Source organism: Gorilla gorilla, chromosome 4 (genome assembly GCF_029281585.2).
Source record: "Gorilla gorilla gorilla isolate KB3781 chromosome 4, NHGRI_mGorGor1-v2.1_pri, whole genome shotgun sequence".
Taxonomy (NCBI): Eukaryota; Metazoa; Chordata; class Mammalia; order Primates; family Hominidae; genus Gorilla; species Gorilla gorilla.
Window position 1 is genome coordinate 82,328,614 of NC_073228.2, and position 23,261 is coordinate 82,351,874.

Consider the following 23,261-nt stretch of genomic DNA (forward strand, 5'->3'; position numbering starts at 1 on the left):
GGCTGTCCTTAGTTGCCTTTTATTTTTGGAGTGGGGAGGTGGGGGGTGCCTTTTGGTGACTCGAGGAGGTTCAGTCCTGTGGGGAGCCGCCCTCACCGGAGCCGGGTTGAAATCCTTCTAGGACAATTTTGAGTGTCTCTCACAGGGCTGAGCGTCCTCTCAAAGCCACCAATTACTTGGATTACTGGGTGGCCGGCATTTATGCTAAGTACTTTTCAAACATCACACTTAATCCCCACAGCGAGCCCATGCCGAGGGTGTTCTCTCTTCCTGGGGTGAAGAATTAGAGGCTTGGCAGGTGTCACCCACCAACAGGTTTGCAGTACTAGTGGCAGAGAGATTGGTGTTCCGGGGTGCCTTAGCCATGAGACGAGACAGCAAGGCTGAGGGGGGATGGGGCTCTACACCTGGCCAGGAGCACTTCCTGGAGCTAGAGGGGAGCAGAGGCTGAGGAGTTAGCTGTTTCCAGACAGGGTGGCACCCTGGAGTGAGGGGGTGGGGGGGGGGGGCGCCAGGATGGTCCTGTTTCCAGATGGGGTCTCAGGCTCTTTCCCCAGGGCCTGACTGATGCCTCCAACAGTCCGAAAGTTTGCCTGGGCCCACACTGAGTCTGGTGACAAAATGGCTAGGCACAGTTCCAGTGGCTTTTACGCTGAAGAATTCAGAACATTCTCTCAGAAAATGAGGCCTTTTGTCATCGAACCCAAAGAAAATTAAGCGGGTGGATGGCTAGAAAGAGTTCATCTCCGGGGGGGGGACCCTGAAATCCTTTATATTCTTCCCGGTTTTCTAGGGAACCATCCCCTGCATAGATGCCCCAGGCATCTGGGGCTTTTCTGGCAGCTGAAGCTGCTTTCAGAAGGCTAGGGTTATTTTCCAGTTCTGGGGAAGGTAAGTTCTAGTTCCACCTAAGTCAAAGCCCAGCCCTTTCCTTCTCCCCACCCTTCTCCACTCCAGCCATCTCTAAAAGCAAAAACAAACAAACAAAAAAACCCCGAAAAACCGGTTTTCCATTTTAAATTATTTTATTGTATATTAAAAAACCAAATAAAGCAATAACTTTAAAGACCTCACACACACACAGTATAAACACCTGGGTAAGGTTTTGTTCGTGTCCATGTTGACACCGGAACTACCGTTAAAGTGCAAGTTTTGTTTTGTGTTCCTTTGTGCAGTTTCACTCACATGTAAACAAGTCACTTGGCTATGATTTGACCCACGCCCCCCCGCTTAGTTTCGGGAGGGCAGAGGCTCTACCGGCCGTCACGGCAACCGGGAATCACAGACAAGATAATGCCCCGTGGGTCCTGACCCTCAAGCGGGCAGGACGGTTTCTTGAAGCCTAGCAGAGGCTGGATAACTTCACATCCCTCCCCCACCCCGCGCTCACTCTTGGGTCTTTGAGAAGATAAATCCACCCTCGGCTGGGCCCTCGCTCCCAAAGTTATGGGGGTGGCGGGCCTCAATGGGGGACCGGGGGTGGGGAATAGTCCCAGTCTTGGCCCGTTCTCTTTCCTTCCAGAGCAGATGACCGTCCCTTCTCGGTTCAGTGGCGCCTCCCCAGTGCTGGGGGCGGATCGCCGGGAGGGGAGACGCCAGTCCGCGCGCTCGCGGCCCGGGGCGCACCGGGCCGTTGGATTTGACTTTTAAACAAAAAGGTCCTCCTTAGGTTGTGTCGCCAGCGCGGCGGGGCTCCTAGCTGATGACGCAGCGCTCCTTGTCCTTGGCCTGGCTGCCGGCGCTGGCCTTCTCGCGGATGTACATGAGGTCGCTGTGTACGCTGGGCCGGCGCGCGAAGGGTGCCACGATGCCAAAGGCGTCGCCCGGGTCGCCGCCGCCGCCGCCGCCGCTGCCGGCCCGCAGCAGCTTCTTGTTCCGCAGCGCCTTCTTGTGCAGCACGTCGCAGTACTGCACCGAGACCTTGCGGTGCAGGTCTGGGCTCATCTCGCTGGGCAGCTTGGCCATGGCGAAGAGCGCGCGGAACATCTGGTCCAGGCTGCTGTTCTTCTTGGCCGAGATCTCGAAGTAGGCGCAGCGCTGGGGGTCGTCGCCCACCAGCTGCTCGATCTCGCGCTGGTCCACCTCGCGGTAGAAGTCCCGGTCACCCTTGTTGCCGCAGATGACCAGGGGCACGTCCACGTTCTCCTTGGTTTTGTTCTTGAGGCAAGACTTGGTGTCGAGGATCTGCTGCCTGAGCCGCTGCACCTCCTCGAAGGAGTCGCGGTTGTCCAGACTGAACACCAGGATGAAAACGTCTCCTAGAGGGGGCACAGAGAGCAGAAAAGGAGAAGGTGAGGGTGGCCGCCCAGGGGACAAGTCAGGCTGACTTTGAGGCCGCGCGGGGCGCGCTAGCCTCTCTAAGCGCGAAGCGCACTACTCGGCGCGCGGCAGCCGGACCGGCGCTCGCGGGGCGCCCTGGCCGAGGGTTCCCCGCCCTTCCCTCCCGCACCTGCCCGGCCCCCGGCTCACCTGTGAGGATGGAGAGGCGCCGCATGGCGGGGAACGGGTGGTTGCCGGACGTGTCGAGGATGTCGAGCTGGTAGACCTCGCCGCGGATGGAGTAGAACTTGCGGTGGAAGTCCTCGATGGTAGGCGTGTAGGCGTCCTCGAAGCGGCCGGTGAGGAAGCGCGACACGATGGCCGTCTTGCCCACCTTGGACGAGCCGAGGATGACCATGCGATAGCAGTTCTTGGCCGGGATACTCAGCTCCGAGTCGGTCGGGCACATCTTCTTGATCATCGCGGCCAGTTTCATTGGGCAGAGGGGCCGCGAGGGCGGGCGCGGGGCCGAGAGAAGGGCAGAGAGCGGCTGAGGGGCGCTGGGGTGGCACGCGGGGTGAGCGGCTGGAGGGCTCTGCTCGGGCTGGGCGCGGCTCGGGCTTGGGGCTCCGGCTTCGCTCGGGCTGGGCTCGGGCTAGGCTGGGCTCGGCTGGGGTTTTCCCACGATCTGGGCACAGGCGGCTTGCTCTGGCTTTGGCGCCCGGCCGCCGCCCTTATATGCAGCCTGCTCGGCTGCCCCGCCCGGGCCCTCCCAGCTCGGTGCGTCACGCCCCGCGGGGCCCGCCTCCCCCGCACCGGCTCCCAGTCCCGGCGACCTCGTCACCCGCTGCCGGGCTCCCGCTCTCTGGGCGCGGGGGCTGGGGGGAGCAGTCCAGGGTCGGGCTGAGGCTGGAGGCGCTCGGACTCCGCTTTTCCACTGCCGCGGGCTCGGCGGCCGCAGGGGCGTCGGGGTTCTGGTCCCGGCGGTGCCCCTGTCCCTCTGCGACTTCGGGCAAGGACCCCCATTCTTGCACCTCCCGCGCGCGTACGCTTATTTTCTTTGGTTCTCAGTTTCCCCAGAGAATAGGAATCTAGTAAGTAACCCAGTAAGCGCAGCAGCGTTTGCTGGGTGCTTGCGCGGACCGTATATTGCAGTCCTCAGAGCACAGCCCCAGCCCCAGCCCCCTTCCGCTCCGGTCCGCAGCCGGGCTCTTGTTCCCGGGAGGCGACCGCCGGGCGGACGCGGGGTTTCAGGGCCTCAGGCGCGGAGCTCGGCACCGCGCGCTCGGGCCGCCAGAGGGCAGCAGAGGGCCCGGCCGGAGGCTTGGGCAGGCTGTGGCCACCGCGGGCAGAGCTGGAACAGAGGCTAGGAGCAGGCGGGTGGGGAGCGGCAGGGATGGAGCAGGGGCCTCAGGGCGCCGGGCTGGGGCCCAACAGGAGCGGTCCCCAACCCCGCGCTCTGCTGCAGGCCTCAGCCTGCTCCTTTCTCCCAGCCAGAGATGCTCTGTGGCATGGAGGGCTCTGCAGCCAGCGGCCCACGCCGTCCATCATAGCATTTTGGGCTTTTACTGTGCCGCGCGTGGGCCGACGTTCTCATTGTCTAGCTGAGAGACCTGGAGCTCAAAGCCACAGCGAGCCCAGAAAGGCCCTGGGAGCACAGCACAGCCTCTTGCTTTCTCCTGGGCCTCAGTTTTCTCTTCTGGAAGATACTGATTCCGGTTCTGTGATTAAGGATGAAAATATGCAAATACTTTAGGAGGGCGGGGCCTGGTAATAACAATAGCAACAATAACAGTAGTATTGACCCATGGGGCCTGGTGGGGGTACTCTCAAGAGCACACCAGGTCGATCAGTAACCAGGAGTGGGGTGATGTTGCTGAACATTGGCAACAGGCTATCTGGAGCCAGCTCCTCAGCCCTGAGCTCTTGAGGCAGTCACTGCTCCTCAAGGCAACCTGTGTGCTCAGTGTTTTGCTTTGGCCACGTCTGACTTACGAGAAAACTAGGGAGCCATTAGCTGGCACCACCGGCCCAGCTGTCAGGTGGTGGTGGTCTGCAGGCAGTGCTGTGGGTGCCATACCACCCACCCCATGCCTACCCACCTCCCTCCCACGCTGGCACTTGCTGTAGGGGCTGCTGCAGGACACCACTAACTTGTTTCTCAGCCCAGCTTGGCCCCCATCCTCAGAATCCCTGCATCTCTCCCAGGCCTCACTCTTACTGTCAGACATTTCAAATGCACGCATCACACAGTGAGCATCTGAGGGCTCATCAGTGGCCCTGGCCTGGCTCTGATTCCTGGTGTCACTTATGCAGCAGTTATCCGACAGGCTAGCTGGGGCTGGAGCCCCGCCATTCTTGGTTCCTGCCCCCATCTGAGGTATGTCTGCCAGAGTCTGGGAGAAGAGGAGAAGGAACTGAGCCCCAGCCCTGGATATAGGGCTGCAGTGGTGCAGGGTGTTCACTGCATAAAGGAGCCAGTTGAGGGTACATGGGGGGGCTCAGTTAAGGTACAGACCTGAACCACCTTCAGACTGAGCACCGCCTTCCTGTGCCTCCCACAGTGGCACTGCATGGGCAGCCGGGCTTTAACTTGGGATGACTGATGGCCAGGGCTATAGTGAAGGTGGACCCCACACAGCCATTGCCTCCTGGGGCTCTAGTCCCAAGAGGGTCCATTTGATATGAGTGGAGGGCCCGAGGGTCAAGGATCACAGCCCAGCTCTCCCCTGGTCAGTGTCCAGGCTGGCCCCTTAAATCAGGAACATGACACTGGCAGGCACTGATCGAGCCAGTGTCCTCAGCCACAGTGATTCCTGGTACCATCTGTGCATGGCCGTCTGCCCTACGGATGCTGGGTTGTGAAGACCCAGGCCCACCTGCCATTCCCATTCTGAATGCCCCAGAGCGCCTCCTGTCAAGGAGGTGGCCTCTGGGACTTTACTCCTCAAGCAGCAAGCCAACTTCCTTGTTTCCACCCTCGTCTTTTCTTTTAAAAGGGCATCTCTTTCCTTTTATTACAAAAGTAATAAATGCTCATGGTTTTTTAAAAATCCAAACCATTTCAGAAGGGACCAGAATGAAAGAAGCACTGGGATCAGGGCCTCTCTCGGCCACACCCAGGACAGCCTAGCCACCAATTCTGTGGGGTGGCAGCTCCTGATGTCCCCACATGGCCGGACTCCCAACTGCATGAAGGAAGTCTTACCCCGGTGCAGCCTCTGCCACCCAGCTCTTTGTTCATGCAGGTGCCCTTTTTCCTTCTTCTGGGGTTTGCCTGTGTGACTTTATACCAGGCCCTACCCTAGGCTGGCTAATCAGAGTGGCCGGGGAGGACTGGGGGCTGGAAGACAAGCAGGAACAACTCGCAACTCACAGAACCATCCGCCCCGTGGATCCCGGAGTCCCTCAGAGAGGGAGCATGTGCACTGGGCTTCCCAGCACTCCCGCCGCCTGGGCCCTGTCAGCCATCGCGGCATTTGATGTCCAGGTTGATCACAGTCCCATGCTGTATGCAATAAATAATTCTGTTTTCTGTGTGTTTGGGGCATGAGACAACAAACAGCATATATGAGGCTATGAGCCTGTCTGTAAATAGTATTTACCTGCAGTGCAGCAATTTTCCTGCTTAGAGGGGAGGGGAACTGTTTAAAATATTTGACAATGTCGGGGTGATCTGGGGGTGGGCAGGTGGACCCACCCACCCCCCCACCAGACCCAGGCAGGAAATGCCAGCCACACAGCCTCATCTGAGGGCAAAGAGCAATTAGAAGGTTCTTGAGAGCTGGGCCGGAGGAGAATGCTGGGCACCCCATCAGAGCTTTGCCTGTTGTGGTGTCCTGAGGCAGAGTCCACACAAAGGCCAGAAGTGGCCACTTCAGGTGACAGGAACCCAGAGCACCCTCGGGCCTGGGCATTGCCGTGCTGGCCCGTGCGGCCAGAGCCCATCTCTACCAGCGCCTTGCGCAGAGGAGGCCCTGAGGCACGCTTCTATCCTGTGTGGCCCTGGTACGCCACCTCCTGAAGAGGAGGAAAGGGGCAAATAGAGCTGGCTTTGCGTTCCCTCTGACAGGCTCCCCTCATCAAGCTGAGATTTTAACTCTGGTAGATTCCTCATCAGTGATGAGCTCTGTACCCGACAGAGCAGACCCTTCCAGCAGAAGCCAGTTCAGCCCAAGGCTCCCGGCTCTGCCCCAGGAACCAAGGGTCAGGATGCACGGAGCTTTGCTGCCCGGCTCAGCCCATCCGTCAGCAGTGCGTCCTCAAAGGCCGTGTGTGCAGAGGTGCTGGCGGAGGGAGTGAGCACCTGTGCAAGCAGGAGCAGGACGGAGGCACTGGATATGGTCAGACCGGACGCCTCTCATGCCCCTCAAGCCCTGAGACAGATTCTGGATTCTAGAAAGCAAAGAGAAAACCTTGAGGAGCTCCATGGGTGATGAGGGAGGCGCTGCCTGAGCACCTGCTTTATCCACAAGGCAGTCATGACTATGATGGCCATTTTACACATGAGGGGCTGCAGGGTCAGTGTGTGCAGTGTCCATCTGGCCCAGCCCCACGCCATGCCTTTCCTCCCCGGCCGTGGGCTCAAGTATTGCGAGTGGAATTTGAAGAAGTGAACCCCTCTCTCTGCCCCTCAACCCCGGCACAGCATGTTCCCACAGCCTGGCCCTTGCCAGCCTTCAGGGGCCCCTCAGAGGCCGAAAGAAGGTGGAACATCAGGCCGGGCATGGTGGCTCACGCCTGAAATCCCAGCACTTTGGGAGGCTAAGGCGGGCAGATCACATGAGGTCAGGAGTTCGAGACCAGCCTGGCCAACCTGATCAAACCCTGTCTCTACTAAAAATACAAAAATTAGCCAGGCATGGTGGCATGCACCAGCACTCCCGGCTACTCTGGAGGCTGAGGCAGGAGAATCGCTTGAACCCAGGAGGCGGAGGTTGCTTGAACCCAGGAGGCGGAGGTTGTAGTGAGCCAAGATCACACCACTGCACTCCAGCCTGGGTGACAGAGCGAGACTCCATCTCAAAAAATAAATTTAAAAAAAATTTTAAAAATAAGGCGGAACGTCAGGCACATGGCCAGGTGGCAGGGAGGCATGTCCACGCTTTCTGACAACCCTCGGATCACCCCACAAAAGTGACTCTGCCTCCAGGGGTGGCTGACCCCGCTGGCCCTGGTGGCCTGCGGTTTGGAACAACGTGATAATCCAGACCCAGCTTCCTGCGAACACACTGGAGCCCAGAGGCCCAACCCCTTGGCCTGCCCCTCGAGGGGCCAGGTGCCCAGGGTTGACACCCTCGGTAGCTCAGTCCTTCAGAGCTACTGCTTTGAGGGCACTGAGACTTTGAAGGCAGAGTCACTCTTGTGGGGTGATCCGAGGGTTGTCAGAAAGCGTGGACATGCCTCCCTGCCACCTGGCCATGTGCCTGACGTTCCGCCTTATTTTTAAGATTTTTTTTAAATTTATTTTTTGAGATGGAGTCTCGCTCTGTCACCCAGGCTGGAGTGCAGTGGTGTGATCTTGGCTCACTACAACCTCCGCCTCCTGGGTTCAAGCAACCTCCACCTCCTGGGTTCAAGCGATTCTCCTGCCTCAGCCTCCAGAGTAGCCGGGAGTGCTGGTGCATGCCACCATGCCTGGCTAATTTTTGTATTTTTAGTATTTTGTATTTTACCTCAGGACCTTTGCATTGCCACTCCCGATGCCCGGAGGCTCTTCCTCCCTCCTGCTTCTTCTTGAAGTTGGGTCTTGGCTCAAATGCCACCTCTTCAGAGAGGCCCACTTGACCACCATAGCGAAAACAGGTCACACTGCCATGTGTCCCTTTCAAAATTTCCTGTGTGATGGTTGTCACTGATCATTTTCTGGTTCATACTATTCACACTGCTCCATTTTCTCTTAAGTTTTTAGGATACTAGTTTGAATCACAGAACAATACTGCTTTTTTTTTTTTTTGCTTTTTTTTTTGTTGTTGTTGTTGAGATGGAGTCTCGCTCTGTCGCCAGGCTGGAGTGCAGTGGCATGACCTCGGCTCACTGCAACCTCTGCCTCCCGGGTTCAAGTGATTCTCCTGCCTCAGCCTCCTGAGTAGCTGGGACTACAGGCGCCTGCCACCGCGCCCGGCTAGTTTTTTGTATTTTTGGTAGAGATGGGGTTTCACGTGTTGACCAGGATGGTCTCGATCTCTTGACCTCGTGGTCCGCCCGCCTCGGCCTCCCAAAGTGCTGGGATTACAGGCATGAACCACCATGCCCGGCTGAATAATACTGCTTTTCTAAGTTAGAAATGGTCACATGCAGTATTGGCAACTTTATATGGTCCAACTTTATATGACTTGGCTATAGTAGGGTGCACAGATGGAAAGTTTACAGCTTGAAGCTTCCCCTCTGTGCACACCTGTGGCAGCACCACATCCAAGCACAGGACACCTCCAGTTCTGAAAAGCTCCCTCGCGCCCTCACCTGGCTAAGCCCCTGCCTACTACACTGGCTTCTACCACCGCAGATCCGTTTTGCCTTTTGTGTCTGGTTTCAATGCATCGTAGGTCCATGACATCCTTCCACAGGTACCGGCCACTCATTCCTTTCCTTGCTGCAGGGGAGACCATTGCGTGACTAAGCCACGACATGTGTGTCCACTGTCCCGCTGGCGAATGCTGGGGGTTTCAGGAGACAGGATGCAGTGGGGATGGGTGTTAGTTGGTGCTCCCAGGCACTTGTGTCTGTGGGGAGACCCAGGGTGGAACTGCTGCGTCATAAGTGGCCCCCCACCTATGGAAATGCACCATTTCTCCCCAAGGAAACAGTCCAGCCAATCCCAAATGGCAGGACTGCATGAAAGGTGGCCATCCAGGGGGTCCAGAGTACACTGACAATTAAAAAAAAAATGATTGGGGCTGGGCGCGGTGGCTCACGCCTATAATCCCAGCACTTTGGGAGGCCGAGGCAGTCAGATCACCTGAGGTCAGGAGTTTGAGAGCAGCCTGGCCAACATGGTGAAATCCCATCTCTATTAAAAATACAAAATATTAGCCGGGCGTGGTGGCAGACACCTGTAATCCCAGCTACTCAGGAGCCTGAGGCAAGAGAATCACTTGAAGCTGGGAGGTGGAGGTTGCAGTGAGCTGAGATTGCGCCACTGCACTCCAGCCTGGGCAACAAGAGCCAAACTCCGTCTCAAATATAAGTAAATAAAAATAAAAATAAAAAATTATCATCAAGGTGGGCATGTAAGAAGATGCACGTGCTGTGAAAAACAGGCTAGAAGTTCCTCAGTGGGTCCAACGTGTGAGTTACCATATGACCTAACAATTCCACACCTAGGTATTTGCCCAAAAGCAATGAAAACGTGTCTACACAAAAACTGTCCACAAGTGTTTACAGCAGCATTCTTCACAACAGCCCGAAGGTGAGAGCAACCCAAGTGTCCCTTGCCTGATGGATAAACACAGCGTCTCCATCCACACAGTGGAACACTGTTCAGCAGTAAAAATGAAGAGTGCTGAGGCACGGCACTACGCAGCTGAACCTCAAAAACACAGTGCCGAGTGAGAGAAGCCGGACACCAATGGACAAATACCGTGATTCCATTTATAGGAAGTGTCCGGGAGAGGCAAATCCATAGAGACAGAGAGCGGCTTGGTGGCGATTAATGCTGGAGAGGAGTCGGGGATGACAGCTCAGGGGTACAGGGGTCTCTCTGGGGAGTGACGAAAATGTTTTAATGATTGTGGTGATGCTTGCACAACTCTGTGGATAAACAAAAACTCACAGAATTGTGTGTATGGCTTGTGAATTGTATGTATGGGTGAATTGTATGTATGGCTTGTGAATTATATCTCAGTAAAGATGTTAAAATTATAATAGAAATGAAACCATAAAATTGGCCAGGTGGCAGGACTGTGTGCTCCAGGTTGAGAAGCGTGGATCTCGCCCCCTGATGAACAGGTACTGGTTCCAGCGCAGCCCTCTCACGGCACCCGGCAGCCACCTGCCTGTTGCAGAGGGACTCAGGATCTCTCCAGCTCCCCTGGACCCGCCCACCATGGGGGCTACCCTTTTGTTCCCCATTCATCCCCAAATCCTGGACATTCTTCCCCTTAGACATCTCTCATGTTCCCTCTTCCCACCTCACGCCTCTGTCCAGGGCCTAGCACCATCACCACTGCCCAGAACAACTCTATAGGGGCCTCCCCACCCTGGGGGCCTCCTCACAGTAGGAGACCCTGTTTCCACCCTGCAGCCAGGGGGAACCTGTCACTTTCCTCCCATACTTCATTTATTTCTTGGAACCTGAGTCCCTCACCAGGCCTGCCTGTTGCAAGGGACACTCGGGAGCCCTGGACCCTCTCCTGGGTCGGCCCACCACAGCCGTGGCACATGCTGTTCCCTTGGGCGGGAAGGCTCCTCACCCACCCCACTGCCTCACCTCCTGACACCTGCTCACACCCAGATCTGACTTCAAAACTCACCTCACCAGCGAGAATGATTCCGCAGAGCCTGAGGATGCAGATCGATCATGGCAGCGATGAGATGAAAACATCCCGCCCTGTCCCCATCCTGCAGTGGCTTGTCCCAAGGGGTGGCGTGCCCCTGAGGGCAGGGCATGAAAACCATGCTCATAGCTGAGTGAGTCCCCTGCCCATGTCATAGAAGGACTAACTCAATATTGTTGGATGGATGGATGGACGGATGGACGGATAGATGGATGGACGGATAGATGGATGGGGTGTCCAGGTGGAGGGAATGGTGAGAGTAGACGCAGGAATAAGCAGAGGTGATCTGAGACCTGAAGACATCGCAGGAGCCCAGATGGAGGGAAGGAGGCCGCGGTGGGACAGGCTCTGGGGAGAGAATAAGTCCTGGGCCCCAGGGTTAATGGGCCAAGACTTCCTTCTGAGGACAACAGGGGGTTGAGGGGGTGTCCTGACCCCATTTGCATTTGGCAGGGGGGTGGTGGTGCGAGGGTGAAGCGCAGGGGTGAGTGGGGAGTGGGCAGGAGGTGGGAGCCCTGAGGGGAGGGGCCCACTGGGCTGAGCCAGGCCGGTTGCCAGGGAACCAGGCTTCCTCCGGCTGCACACACAGCTGGGTGCTGAGTAAGTGGTACCTAAAAATAAAGCCCCCCAGTGGGGGCTGGGACTGATGGGGAGTGGAGGTGGGGAGCAGGGAACTGCCCAGGAACATGAGCAGTGCTCAGGCTGAGACTTTCTGGCACCTCCCACCCATGACCCGGATCCCAGGCCGAGCATCCTGGCTGGGGAGACAGGGAAGGAGGCCCAGAGAGAGAAGGAGCCAGCACAGCTGAGGGATGGAGGGGCTCTGTGGCCCAGACCCTGAAGGCCACCTGCCTGGGCTGTGGGGCCCAGTCAACTGGGCACCTGGGATAGTGAAGACACAGGTGAGGGTCAGCCTTGCCCAGCAGCCCTGGCACCATCATCCACTCTACCTCCATATGCAGAGTGGGAAGTTGGGGAACCTGCCCAGGGCCACGGGCGAGGGGGCTGGGGCTGGGGCAAGAGGAGTTCAGGGCTGGCAGCCCTGCCTCCACCGTGTGCCCTGGGGGCCAAGGAAGTGGCACAAGAGGCCGTGTGATGAAAGGGTCAGGTTCACTCCTCGGAAGCCCTGTGGCTTCTGACAGCTCTGGCCTGGGGACTCCTGTGCTGGGGGGTGAGTCTCCTTGCACCCGCCTCCAGCCCTCCAAGGAGAGCCTGGAAGGCTCAGGAATGCGGCCCGGGAGCCCATCTTGGCGGTGTGAGCACGAAGATCCTGGATTGAGGGCGCTTTGTGAATGTCCATTCAGGCCGTGGCTTTGCAGCCCTGAGCGAAAGTAACGGGAGGTCAAGGGAAAGCCAGCCCTCGGCCACTGTTTCTGAGCTTGACTGAGGACCCCTGGAGCTGGAGGAGGGCGGTGATCTGCCTGAGGTCACAGGTGGAAGAGGAGAGGGGCTGGAACAGGTGGAGGCCTCTCCCCGCAGAACCCTGATCCCCACACGGCCTCCGGGAGCCCCTGACTGGCCTTCGGGGCTCACAGAGAGACCCTGAGGGAAAATGTTGACCAAAGCTGAAGGGCTGAGGGCCTCTAGCACCCCCGGGAGAATCACCCCAAAGCCCACCAAGCATAGAAGTCCTCAACCTGCCCCAGTCAGGGGGCCTGGAGTCCTGGGGGCTGAGGGGTGACCCTGCCACCAGCAGCAGAACTGGGATGAAAACAGGAAGTGGCGGCATGGATGCCAGGAGGAGAGGGGGAGGGTGTCCCCTCTGTCCACCTCGGGAGTCCCAGTGGCAATGGCTGAACCTACACTCCTGGTCACTGTGCCCTGCCTCCCCCAGATGAGGCTTACCCTTGCAGGGCCCACCCCTCACCCCCATACAGACACATGGGGTGCCCAGCGTGTGTCCAGCTGCTGGTCAGCACAAGGCCATTCATTTAGGAATGACAGTGTCATCTGCCCAGCTAGACTGGGGTGGCCAAGGACAACATGCCCACACCTCTCCACCCTCATGCTGACAGACACGGGGCTGGATCCTCCAAGGGAAGAGGCAGCAGAGGGGCTGTCTTGGGTGTGCTGGGGCAGAGGTGGGAGCAGGTGACACAAGACACCAAGTCTCCTGGAGATGAAACCACGGCCATGGCCAGGTGAGCCCCTGACGCCTCCTAAGTACCTTATTGGGAGGCCTGGAGAGAGGTGCCCACCCCTCAGCTCTGAGATTTCAAGACAGAAAGGCTGGAGCCAGCCTTGCCCGGGAGCTATTGGACCTGATATTCGTGCCCCAGGCCTGCGCCTTCCCCACACAGACAGACAGAGGCTGGAGCAGATGTTGGGGTCAGGGTGCCTTTATTGGTGAATGGGAATGTGTGGGTTGGAGCTCAATGGCCATATGTCGGCACGTCCAGGGTCCCCAAGGCAGCAGGTTCCAAGGCACTAGAGCAGCCCACGCCGGGGGCGAGCCCTGAGCAGCAGGCACCATTCTTGCCCTGCGCAGGGCCTGCCACTTGGGGCAGGCCAGGAGGCTGGCCAGGCCTTCAGCAAAGCTGTTGCAGCTCAATCAGCTCCTCTTGTGGGACCCGGAGGCTTTCTGCCGGTAGATCTCAGCGGTGAAGGGCCTGCCAGGCAGCGGGGAGAGGCTTTGGTCAGCCCGTCCTGAGGGTGACCCACTGCCCGCACCAGAGCTCTGCGTCCATCAGCTTGAGGGTGTCCAGATGGGACCGGGATCCCCTTCATCCCCCAGAGCCGCTGGGGCAACACTGACTTGGAGCCTTCAGAGCGCAGGCGGGAGAGGGGAGGGGAGAGGTGCCGGCTGCCCGCTGGGTCCTGCAGGCCACACTGTAAGCTACCATGGCCGCTCTGACCTGGGAGCCCTGGAGTGGGCCTGGCTGACGGCAGCCTGTCCTGAGCCTGCCCTGGCCACAAGGAAAGGTTCTAGAGGGAGAGACAGGGCCAGTTGGGCAGCCATGCCCCCACCCGCCGCAGCCCCTACTCACTCTTCGTATAGGAGGGCCGCTATGTAGGTGAGGGCCACCAGCACCGTCAGGAGCAGGCCCGTGGGGCTGGCGTGCCTGAAAGGACAGAGGCAGGTCAGGCCTGGCTGGAGCCAGGGTCTCTCAGGGCCACGGCCCACCTGCCCAGGCTGGCCCTTCCTGCCGTGACCCAGGCCCTCCGGCCGACGCTGGGCCACTTGGGCCCACCAAGCCCAGGCAGCACTGCCCCTTCCTGAGTCTGGCTTTTGTGCCAGGACCAGGGTCCCCATGTTCTCGATCCTGATCCATTTATCATCATTGTCTGCCTGTCCGGCCTGGCTGGGTTCCCTCAGGGTGGGGCCTGCTCACTCTTTCCGGGTCTCCAGCCGCCAGCCCAGAGCTGGGAACGCAGCCCCAGGCAGAAGAGTCCCAGTGGCTAGGGCTGTTCATTCCCGCACAGGAGGAGATTCTGGGGCAAAGTGCTCCCCTGTCTCCCAGAAACCATGCTCTGAGGAACACAGGCTGTTTTCTAGAAATGGGTCCAGGGTCCCCCAAAGCCAGTTTGGTCCACCCTGAGTCCCCAGCCCCCGGCCACAGGTGCAGCCCCATGGCCATGCCCTGGGAGGATCTGGCTGTGGGGAAGGGGGCTTAGGAGCTGCCACCCCGCCCAGCCCTCAACACCTAGCCCAGCTTGGGCTCTCCCAGGTGGTGGGACAGCGGCCCCACACCCAGGAGCCCCCTGGTCACCCCAACCCAGAGGACGGGAGGCCCCAGGCAGAGCATGCAGCAGGCCCAAGGCTGGATGGAGCATCGCCAGGGGCTCTCTGCTGGTGACCAGCTCCTGACCCCGCCACACCAGTAAGCAGCGGCAGCTCGTCAGTGACGGCACCAAGGAGCCCGGGCGCAGCTGCTTTGGGTTTCCAGAAATAGCTGCCGTCAAGCTGTCCCCCAATCTATTTCTATAGTTACCTCTGATCCCACAGCTCCCGCAGGCGCTGGGCTGCTGCTGGGGAGGAGGGAGGGAGGGAGGAAGAGAGGAAGGAGAGGGAGGAAAGGAGCTGCCTGGCAGGCACAGAGGGCGCATGGGCAGGCCTGGGCCAGGGGCTGTGCCCTCCCTGGCTGCCCCTGTGCCAAGCTGCCCCCTCCCCAGCCAAACCATCACAAGAACCCCAGGCAGGGCTGGATCAAGGTGAGGGCTGGAGGACACCTGTGGCCCCTGTGGGGACCCTCTGCCCTGCCCACTGCCTTCCACCCCTGGACCTCACACTGGTCTGCCTGTCTGGGAGCTGCAGGAGGCAGGGCAGACGTAAGGACAGCAAAGATCCAAGCCCAGGCTCCAACCCCAGGCCTGGCAACCAGCAGCGACCCCACTGTGGGCGCCGAGGGGGACAGGAGCCCCTGATTGCACAACACGAAGCAGGAGGCCCACCTGTCCCTCACAGCCAGGCCACCACCTCTGCCATCTGTCCCCTGGCATCGGGCTCACTGCCACACGGTCTGCTGGGGTCCTACATGCTGGGGAGCTCAGACACCTGGAAGGCCCATCTCCGGGGCCCTGGCAGGTGAGAGACAGATGGGCCGTGGGAGGCCTGTGGGGGTCCCCGCTGCGTCAGCGTCTGGCCAGGTAATGGCTCATCTCTAATGAGCTCCTGGACCATTGATGCCATCTCTCAGCACACTGCATGGCTGATGTCCTCTGGAGGCGGCTTATGCGTCCCCCAGAGCCCTGGCCTGGCTGCCTCGAGCCCAAGGGTGACTCTTACTCCAGGGCACAAGACACTGCTGGGGACACTAAGCCACTGGGGAGGCACCGAAGGTTGGGGGGTTAGGGAGGGATTCCTGCAGGAGGGAACACCTCACGTTGGGTTTGGAAGGACTGACAAGGGGCATAAGTGGGAGGGTTCTAGGCGAGGGAACAGTGTGTGAGTGTATACATGCATGTGTTTGTGCACACAGAGGAGAGAGGAGGCCAGGTGTGTTGGGAACCCTAAGCCTGCAGGGACGACCTGGGTGGGGGGGACTGTTTTGAGTTTGGGCTCATCCTGTGGCCCCAGTGGGGGTGCTCCATGGCCGGTGAGCCTGGGGGCACATAGTCTGGGCCTTAGCAGGCAGAGGGACCAGGCTAGAAGGCAGGTAGGACGTGTCCCTGGGGACTGCCTGGCCTGGACGTGGGGTGGGGGTAGGGTGGGTCCCAGCCAGACCCACAGCCCCCCTTCTAGCTTCTGCTGTCTCCAACCCCAGCTGCTACGGTCCCAGCTGCTGAAAGTGGGAGCCAGGAGGCAACATCTTGCGCTTGACATTCACTGTTTACGATTCACTCCTTTGGGATCCTCAGGTCTTGTGGAGAACCTGTAAATTCTAGGCCAGTGGTTTTCAAGTGTTAAACAAAAGCAGTGGAACACTGTCTGCCAAAAAACCTTCTATGGAAGAAAATGGCTAAACTAGAACTGCTGGGGTGGGGGCTGGGTATGAAGCCGAGGGCAGCTCCCGCTGTGCCATCCTTGACCGCAGGTCCTCTGACCCCCCGGGGGAGCACATCTCCATACCTTGTCAGTACCCGTACCTGGCTGAGGCTGACAGCAGTTCTAGGCTTCCCTTATGGCACGGGGCCCCCTCTGTGGGAAGGGGTATCTGCCACATGGGCAGAGGCTATTGGAGCACAGGGAGTTCTGTCAGCTGCGGGTGAGCTGGGCCCTGGAGGCTCTGGCCAACCCCTCCTGCGGGGAAGATGGCTCGGGTGGTCCCAGCCCTGATGTCCCCACAAAAGGGTCCGCAAACTACGGCCTATGGGCCAAGAACGCCTGTTACATTTTTAAACAGTTAAAAGCAAAAGGATCAAAAGAATGTTTCATGACACGTGAAAAGGATCTGAAATTTAGGCTTCAGTGTCTGTAAGTGGAGCTGTGCTGGCGCCAAACACGCGCATCCGTTTTCCTGCGTCTGCAGCTGTTTTGTGTGGCAGGACCAGGGCTGAGCAGCTGTGACCTGCCTGCAGCCTTTGAGCCTCCACACTCCAGCACTCTTGGAGAAGCTGACCACCCTGTTCTGGGATGTTGTTTCTGTTACCATAGATAAGACGCTTCTGAGAAAGGGAGAACCAGGGCACCTAGGCCCCCACAAATGACACATTCTTCCTTTCTCTCTCTCCAGGGGCCCTGGCCCCCGCGTCCTGAGCTGCACCAGCTCCTCTCCGGGAGGTGGCCAGCAGGACAGAGGGGTGGCAAGCCTGGTACTCACATGATGGCCCAGCCCAGGTAGTTGGCTGTGCTTCCCCAGTACATGGGGTTGTCCAGGATGTTGAAGGGGAACACGGTCACTCTCGCCTCCTTGAGGATCCCGAAGTAATCACCTGTGGATGAGGCAAGGCAGGGTCCCTCGGCTATTCATCAGCCCTGGCCACACCATCACTGAGGGAGGCCCCAGAGCGGGCTGTGGCGAGACCTGCAGGTGAGACAGGGCCCTGCCCTCCGGGAGACTTCAGAGAGTTCTACAATGGGCAGAGTCAGAGGGACCCAACAGGCACGCAGACAGCAGAGGGCATGGGGCCTAAGGACTGAGGTGCTGAGCACCGCCCCTGCCTCACTGCTCCTCTTCTCGAGCACTCTGACCCAGCCACGCTGGCCTTCCTCTTCTTCCTGGCTCTGCACACGCTGTTCCCTCCCCTGCGATGCCTTTCCCTGCTCTCTGTACAGAGCGCCTTTCCTCCTCAGGCCCTTCGCCCTCTGCTCATGGCGCCTCTTTATGCAGACACTTCCTCTTCCTGTCCTACCTCCCACTCTTCCTCGCTCTGGTGAGTTCCTCTCCCTCTAGGGGCCTCAGCTGGTTGCTAAGGGCTGCTCTGCTCCACACCCCAGGCTGTGTGGCTCTGGCACCAGGGCCTGGCCACAGCACGCCTCCCGTTGCTCTGGGAGGTCAGCCCTGGTATTGTTTTCTCACTCAGCTACCCAGAGGAGGTAGACCCAGTGGAGAGAGGGTGACTATTGAACAGCCTGTTCCAGACAGGCCAGCCATGCACCCGTCAGCCGCACAGCCACAAGGCGTCCCCCGGCAGAGCTGCTCTGAGCCATAAGGGAGTGGCCGGGGTCACAGTCACAGTGTCTGTCCCAGGCCCACAGAGGACGGTCCCACTGGACACAGAGTAACCGCTCCATAAAGGGTGTGGCTTCGTTCCTCCCAGCCTTCTGTCCCCAGAAACCCCTCATTTGTCTCTCCTCCCAGAGGACAATGGAGCTTCATCCAAGGCGGAAAGTAGGGCAGCTGCCCGACAATGGGCAGCATGGGCAGGAGGGGTCCGGGAGCTTCATCACCATCTGGGGACACGGGGCAGGGCCCAGGACCACTAGAAAGTTCTTTCTTCCCAGGAAGCAGGAAGTGGGGCAGCGGGGTGTGCATAGATGGCACAGAAACCCAATTCGAGCTGAGTCACAGCAGGAAGTGACCACCTTTGCCTACATACCGCGCTGCTGGTCCTCAGTGTTTCTAGGCCATGTCTGCTGGCAGGGCCGCCAGGAGGCTGTGGCCACTGGTATTTGCAGGCTCCTTCCCTCCCTCTGACTGTCCAGGACCCCCAGCTTGTTCTTCCACTGCTGAGGGGCTCCACCCACCATCCTGGCTCTCCTTACGCTGCCTGCAGCCCTCCCTGTCCAGATCCACCCGAGCACTGGCCACTGGAGGGCCCCCACCGCTGGTCTCCCAGAGGACCTGATTGCACAACCCGGAGTCCCCCTTCCCATGTGGCCCTCACCGCCCTCACATCCTGGAAGGGCCCCTCCACAGCTCCTCCTGAGCCCCACCTCTGATCCTGGCTCCATCGGTCCAACCTCTTCCTTGCTGGGACCCCCTCTATGGCTCCCACCTCTCTGGGGATGGAGCCTCAGCCCCTTGGATGGCCTTCAAGGCCTCGGCTCATCCTCCTGCCCTGTCCCAACCGACAGCACCTGTGTGGCCAGTCCAGCTGCCCCCCACCTCCAGCTGCCCGCTACTCTGCCCTCAACCTCCCTCTCCTTGCACCAAGGCTTTTTTCTCTTTCCTACCTGCCCGCACCTGCCCCCACCTGGCAGATCCAGACGCTCCTGGCTGCCGCCCCCCTTCCTGGACCAAACTCCCTACAGCGTCTGCCTGAGCAGGAAGCACTGAACTGCCTGTGGGTGCCCCCCACAGTCCCAGAGAGGCCTGGCCATGGGCGATCCAGAATGCTGCACCCACAGATGCCACTTCCTCCCTCGGGGGGACCCCTAGTGGCAGGCACAAGCTCCTTGAGAACTTGGAGTGCCCTGTGACAGCCCACGGTGCCCTGGGGGCTGGGCCCAAGGAGCTGTAGCCGGCATCTGAGGATGGGGATGGCAGGCAGGCCCGGGAGCTCCTCACGACACCATTGGTCCCAGGAGGCTACTGAGGCCACTGAAGCCGAGTGACTTCCAAGCTCCTGCACTGGCCAGGGCTGATAGGGAGGAAGACGTGGGCCTTCCCACCCATGACGGAGAGCGGGCAATGCGGCCAGCTGGACCAACTCCCTGCTCACTGGGAGGGGCTCCCCTTGGACAGGGACTGCCTCCTTCTCTCCTTCCAGGTTCCGAAGGCCCCCTCTTGTCCCCCACCCCTGCCCCCATCTCCCCTCCCACCCCGACCCCTACTGCCTTTCCCATGGCTGCTTTTCTTTCCCAGATTCCAAGGAGCTGGAAGTTGCTGCCATCATCAGGGTCATTGGTGGGCATCTAGCCAGGCCAGCACTGGGCTCACAGCCTGAAAGCACCTCAGCCACAGGCAGAGGGAAATGGAGAAGGGATAAGGTGCCTCCACCCCTCACCCCTCACCCCTCCCCAGACCTACACCAGCCCTGCCTGCAGCCAAACACGGTACAAACCACAATCCTGCCTGGCCTGGGAGCCACGCGTGCCGGGAGCTGCCAGAGAGGTGGCTGACTCACCACCACCTCAGGCTTCTGTGCAACAAGGCCTGAGAGTCTTCTGCAAGGGGGAGCTGGTGCTGGAGCTGGACTCAAGGAGTCCTGCACCCAGCCCGGGCCGCAGAACGGGCATCGAGTGCATCTTCATTAGCTGGAGAGAAGCAGCAGGAGCTGTCTTCACTCCCCAGGAGGCAGCCGCTCAGCACGCTGGGGTAAGAGGAGCTGTTGGAGCCCAGCCTCCTGTTCTAACCACAGACAAGCCAGGCCTGGAGGAGCGAAGACGCCCCGATGGAGGGGGCCCCTAGCACTCCCACCGATGTCACGGATAGCAGGGCAGCAGCCACCTGGCCCTGCACCTCCCTGGGGCTCCAGCGGGCCTGCTCAGGGTCACCCCAGCCCTCAGGGTCTTACCTAGGAAAGTTCCAGTGAACCCCAGTGCAAAGAAGCTGGAGAGCACGAGCACGACGCCCAGTCCCAGGAGCGCGACGCCCAGGCTGTAGGCCGCGGGGGTGTCCAGGCTCTCCATCCTGGGCTGGCTCAGCATGGCCTGCGTGAAGCTGTGGGCAGGGGATGGAGAGGGAGGACATCATGGCCAGGGAGGATGTCATAGCCCGGGAGGAGGCCGACCTCATCTTCTCGCCCTCTCCCCAGGGACCCTTAGAGAGTAGCCAGCCCAGGGCTGCCAGGCCAGGCAGGCAGCAGGTGGGGTCCGGTCCACCTGGGAGGTGGGTGACAGTAACAGGGAGGGGCCCAGGCATGTCAGATTTTTAAATTTTTTCAAGAGAAGCCAGAAATCCTGACTCGTATGTGAAATATCCTAATTTTTAGAAATAGACAATTCATGAAAACCACTTTAGACCCTGCATGTGAGCAGGCTGGATTCAGCCCGAAGGCCACCAGCTTGCAAACTCTCATCCTGTCCAATGAGCAACTCATACTATGGAGGAAAGTGAGGCTCAGGAAAGACGCAGGTGCCAGGTTGCAGGGCAGGCCCAGGTGTCCCATTCCCCAACAGACTCAGTGCCCCGAGGCCTGGGGCGTGCTCTGTGCTAGGGATTGCGCTTCCACAGCCCCTGTGGGTCTGGCCACATCCTGGGTGGCTTGACTTGCATTTAAAGGCACTTTGGGGGCCCTCAATGTCCTCCTCCACACCTGAATTCCCCCACTAGGCTCCCTTTGGGGCCAAACCACTGAAGGCCTTGTAAAAAGGTAGTGGGGTCCAGGCGTGCTGGCTCACGCCTGTAATCCCAGCACTTTGGGAGGCCGAGGTGGGCGGGTCACCTGAGGTCAGGAGTTCAAGACCAGCCTGGCCAACAAGGTGAAACCCTGTCTCTACCCAAAATACAAAAATTAGCTGGGTGTGGTGGTGGGCACCTGGAATCCCAGCTACTTGAGAGGCTGGGGCACAAGAATCGCTTGAACCCAGGAGGCGGAGTTTGCACACCACTGCACTCCAGCCTGGGCAATAGAGCGAGACTTAGTATCAAAAGAAAAAAGAAAAAAAAAAAAAGGCAGTGGCGTGACCAAAAGGGGGTGACTATGATAGCAGTGGGTCTAGAGGCTCAGGTTCTCCAGTTGGCTCCGGAGAACTGAGGGGCTGGTGCAGGGAGGGCACAGGGGCTAGGCATGCGCTGATGTACCCAGGCCTCATCACAGGGGAGCGGGCGCTGGTGGGAAGGTGGCCCTGGGTGCTAGATGAGAGGCACACTCACAGGAAAGGCTGTGTGTGGGAGCACGGACATGTGTGACCAAATGTGCACTTCCCATGCTCACAATAATCACAACACAGAAGAGACATGGAGATCTGCTGCCTCACGCAGGGCAGCGCCTTTCACACCCAGTCTGTAGACGGCATCTCCCAGCAGGGCCAGCTTACCATCCACCCCACCACCCATCCTTCCTCCATCCATCTATCCTCTATGCACCCACACATCCATCCATCTGTCCAGCTATCCATCCTTCCATCCATCAATGTATCCTCTATCTGCCCACACAACCATCCATCCATCCACCATGAAGTATCTTTGTTTGCTAGGCTGTTTCAAGCAGATTGAAGCCCCCATCTTCATCCACTCGTTCCATTCATTGGTGAATTCAGATTGTTGTGAAACTCCTTATGCTGAGCTAAGGACATACAGACATGTCTTTATGCCTCCCTGGAACTCCTTCCTCCAGCTTGACTGGGAGCTCTTGGGGAACAGAAGTTGCTCCTCCTTCCCTGCGTATCCCCCCAGCACTTGGCCCAGGCCACAGAACGGATGTTTAGTGCATATTCGTCGACTGGAGAGAAGCAGTAGCCGCTCCTTCCTTCTCCTCCCATCCCCAAGAGCAGAGAAGGAGCCAGGGAGAAAGGGAGAAGGGCCTGTGGACAAAGCCACCAGGACCCGGTGGCAGAGGCGGGCACACCGACCTGTTAAACAGCGGCATTCGGGTGTCAGGGCAAACCCACTGCCGGTCATGCTGCCCATACCCCCAGGTCTCCACCCACCAGTGCCCTGCCCTGATCCTGCTGCTGCCCGGGCTCAGGGTCACCCCGCAGCTCCAGGCCGAGCCTCTGGGATTGGCTCAGGGTCACGGGCTGCCATGGAATCAGGTGGCCACATGCACACCCAGTGTGGTGCCACGATCCAGGCACACCTTCTCCCCTGCCTGGCACCCTCCACTCTCCTGCCTGCAGATGGTGGAGTGGGAGGGAAAGGAAGGGTGCCGGCCCAGCTCAGGAGCATGGCTCCCCTGCAAGCATCTGGCTCCTTGGCTGCCACTGCAGTGGGGACCAGAAAACAGACAGGGGTTGGGAGGGGTGAACAGGGGAGAGCATTACAGAAAGAGGAAATAGCAGGGAGGTGTGCCTTAGAGTCTGGGGCAGGGCGTGGAGCAGGGAAGGTGCAGGCCTCGGCCCGGCAGGGTTTGGAATGCACTCTGCCTGCTGTGGAAAATGCAGAACCAGGGAGACCCATCCAGGTGCTGCAATAGGGGGTGGGCGCAGAGGCCAGGCCCGAGGACGCTGGAGGGTCACTCTGGAGGGAGACTCTGTCGTTCTTACCCCCTCCTGCGGAGACCCGAGCCAGGGCCTGGGTCCATACCCCATGCTCCGGGTTCCTCTGCCAGAATTCATCTGCATCACACAAGCAGGCAGCAGATGAAAGGGAACTTCCTCCCTCTGGTGTGGCCCAAAAGCCCAGCTCGTTCAGGGCCCAGCTTCCCTGGGGGCATGGCTCAGTAGGCAAATCAGATCTGCTTGGAAGCAGATTCCTGAGGAAGGGCAGATCCGGAGCCAGGGAGCGGGTGGGAGAGGCCCCAGATTTGCCCCAGACCTGACCCTCAGTCCCCCAGCTGCTCCTCCGCCTACGGCCCCAGTCCTGGGGCCTTTCCTTTCCTTTCTCTGAGATGACAGCCTGGGCTGGCTCCTGGCACAATGCTCTGTGGGTCATTTGCTCAGAGTCGGCAGAGGAACTGGGCTGAGCTCCTCCCTGGCGTTCTCACCAAGTGGCCTCTTACCCAGTCAAATACACTCTGATTCTAGATTCCAGGTTTACTGGAATCTCATGGCCCGAATTAGGCAATCGACAGTGTTCTAGCTCCTCCATTAAGCCAGGAAAGCACAGTCCGTCCATTCCACAGGGAAAATTAGTGGATGGA

The 23,261-nt window shown here is 59.3% G+C and overlaps 2 protein-coding genes across 7 annotated transcripts in view; both read right to left on the bottom strand.

Moving 5' to 3' along the window:
- Nucleotides 1–1,006: 1,006 nt before the first annotated feature.
- Nucleotides 1,007–3,252, bottom strand: RASD1 (ras related dexamethasone induced 1). Of its 2 annotated transcripts, none has more exons than XM_055386027.2 (2): nt 2,470–3,238; nt 1,007–2,258 (listed from the first exon to the last, which is right to left on the bottom strand). In XM_055386027.2, the coding sequence occupies exons 1-2, from the start codon at nt 2,753–2,755 to the stop codon at nt 1,696–1,698; spliced, it is 849 nt and encodes a 282-aa protein (XP_055242002.1). In that variant the 5' UTR covers nt 2,756–3,238; the 3' UTR covers nt 1,007–1,695. The 2 variants fall into 2 exon arrangements, with proteins under 2 accessions (XP_055242002.1, XP_055242003.1); XM_055386028.2 differs by having other exon boundaries at nt 2,102–2,184; nt 2,470–3,252.
- A 9,825-nt stretch (nt 3,253–13,077) lies between these two features.
- PEMT (phosphatidylethanolamine N-methyltransferase) overlaps nt 13,078–23,261 on the bottom strand; it is a 93,151-nt gene continuing 82,967 nt past the window's right edge. For 2 of the 5 annotated variants that reach the window (XM_055386039.2, XM_055386032.2), the window contains exons 4-8: nt 20,034–20,179; nt 16,955–17,066; nt 15,147–15,306; nt 13,742–13,816; nt 13,078–13,363 (exon numbers count right to left, since the gene is read on the bottom strand). In XM_055386039.2, the coding sequence (XP_055242014.1) occupies nt 13,349–13,363; nt 13,742–13,816; nt 15,147–15,306; nt 16,955–17,066; nt 20,034–20,179 (508 nt within the window). In that variant the 3' untranslated portion in view covers nt 13,078–13,348. Of the gene's footprint in view, nt 13,364–13,741; nt 13,817–14,686; nt 14,721–15,146; nt 15,307–16,954; nt 17,067–20,033; nt 20,180–23,261 lie in introns of all 5 variants that reach the window. The other 3 variants (XM_055386034.2, XM_055386036.1, XM_055386037.1) reach the window with 2 other exon arrangements.

Excerpts from the sequence above, each read along its gene's own strand:
- RASD1 (XM_055386027.2), bottom strand. The coding sequence starts at position 2,755 with ATGAAACTGGCCGCGATGATCAAGAAGATGTGCCCGACCGACTCGGAG. Across the intron at positions 2,259-2,469 it reads GCGCCTCTCCATCCTCACAG|GAGACGTTTTCATCCTGGTG; the intron begins GTGAGCCGGGGG and ends TGCCCCCTCTAG.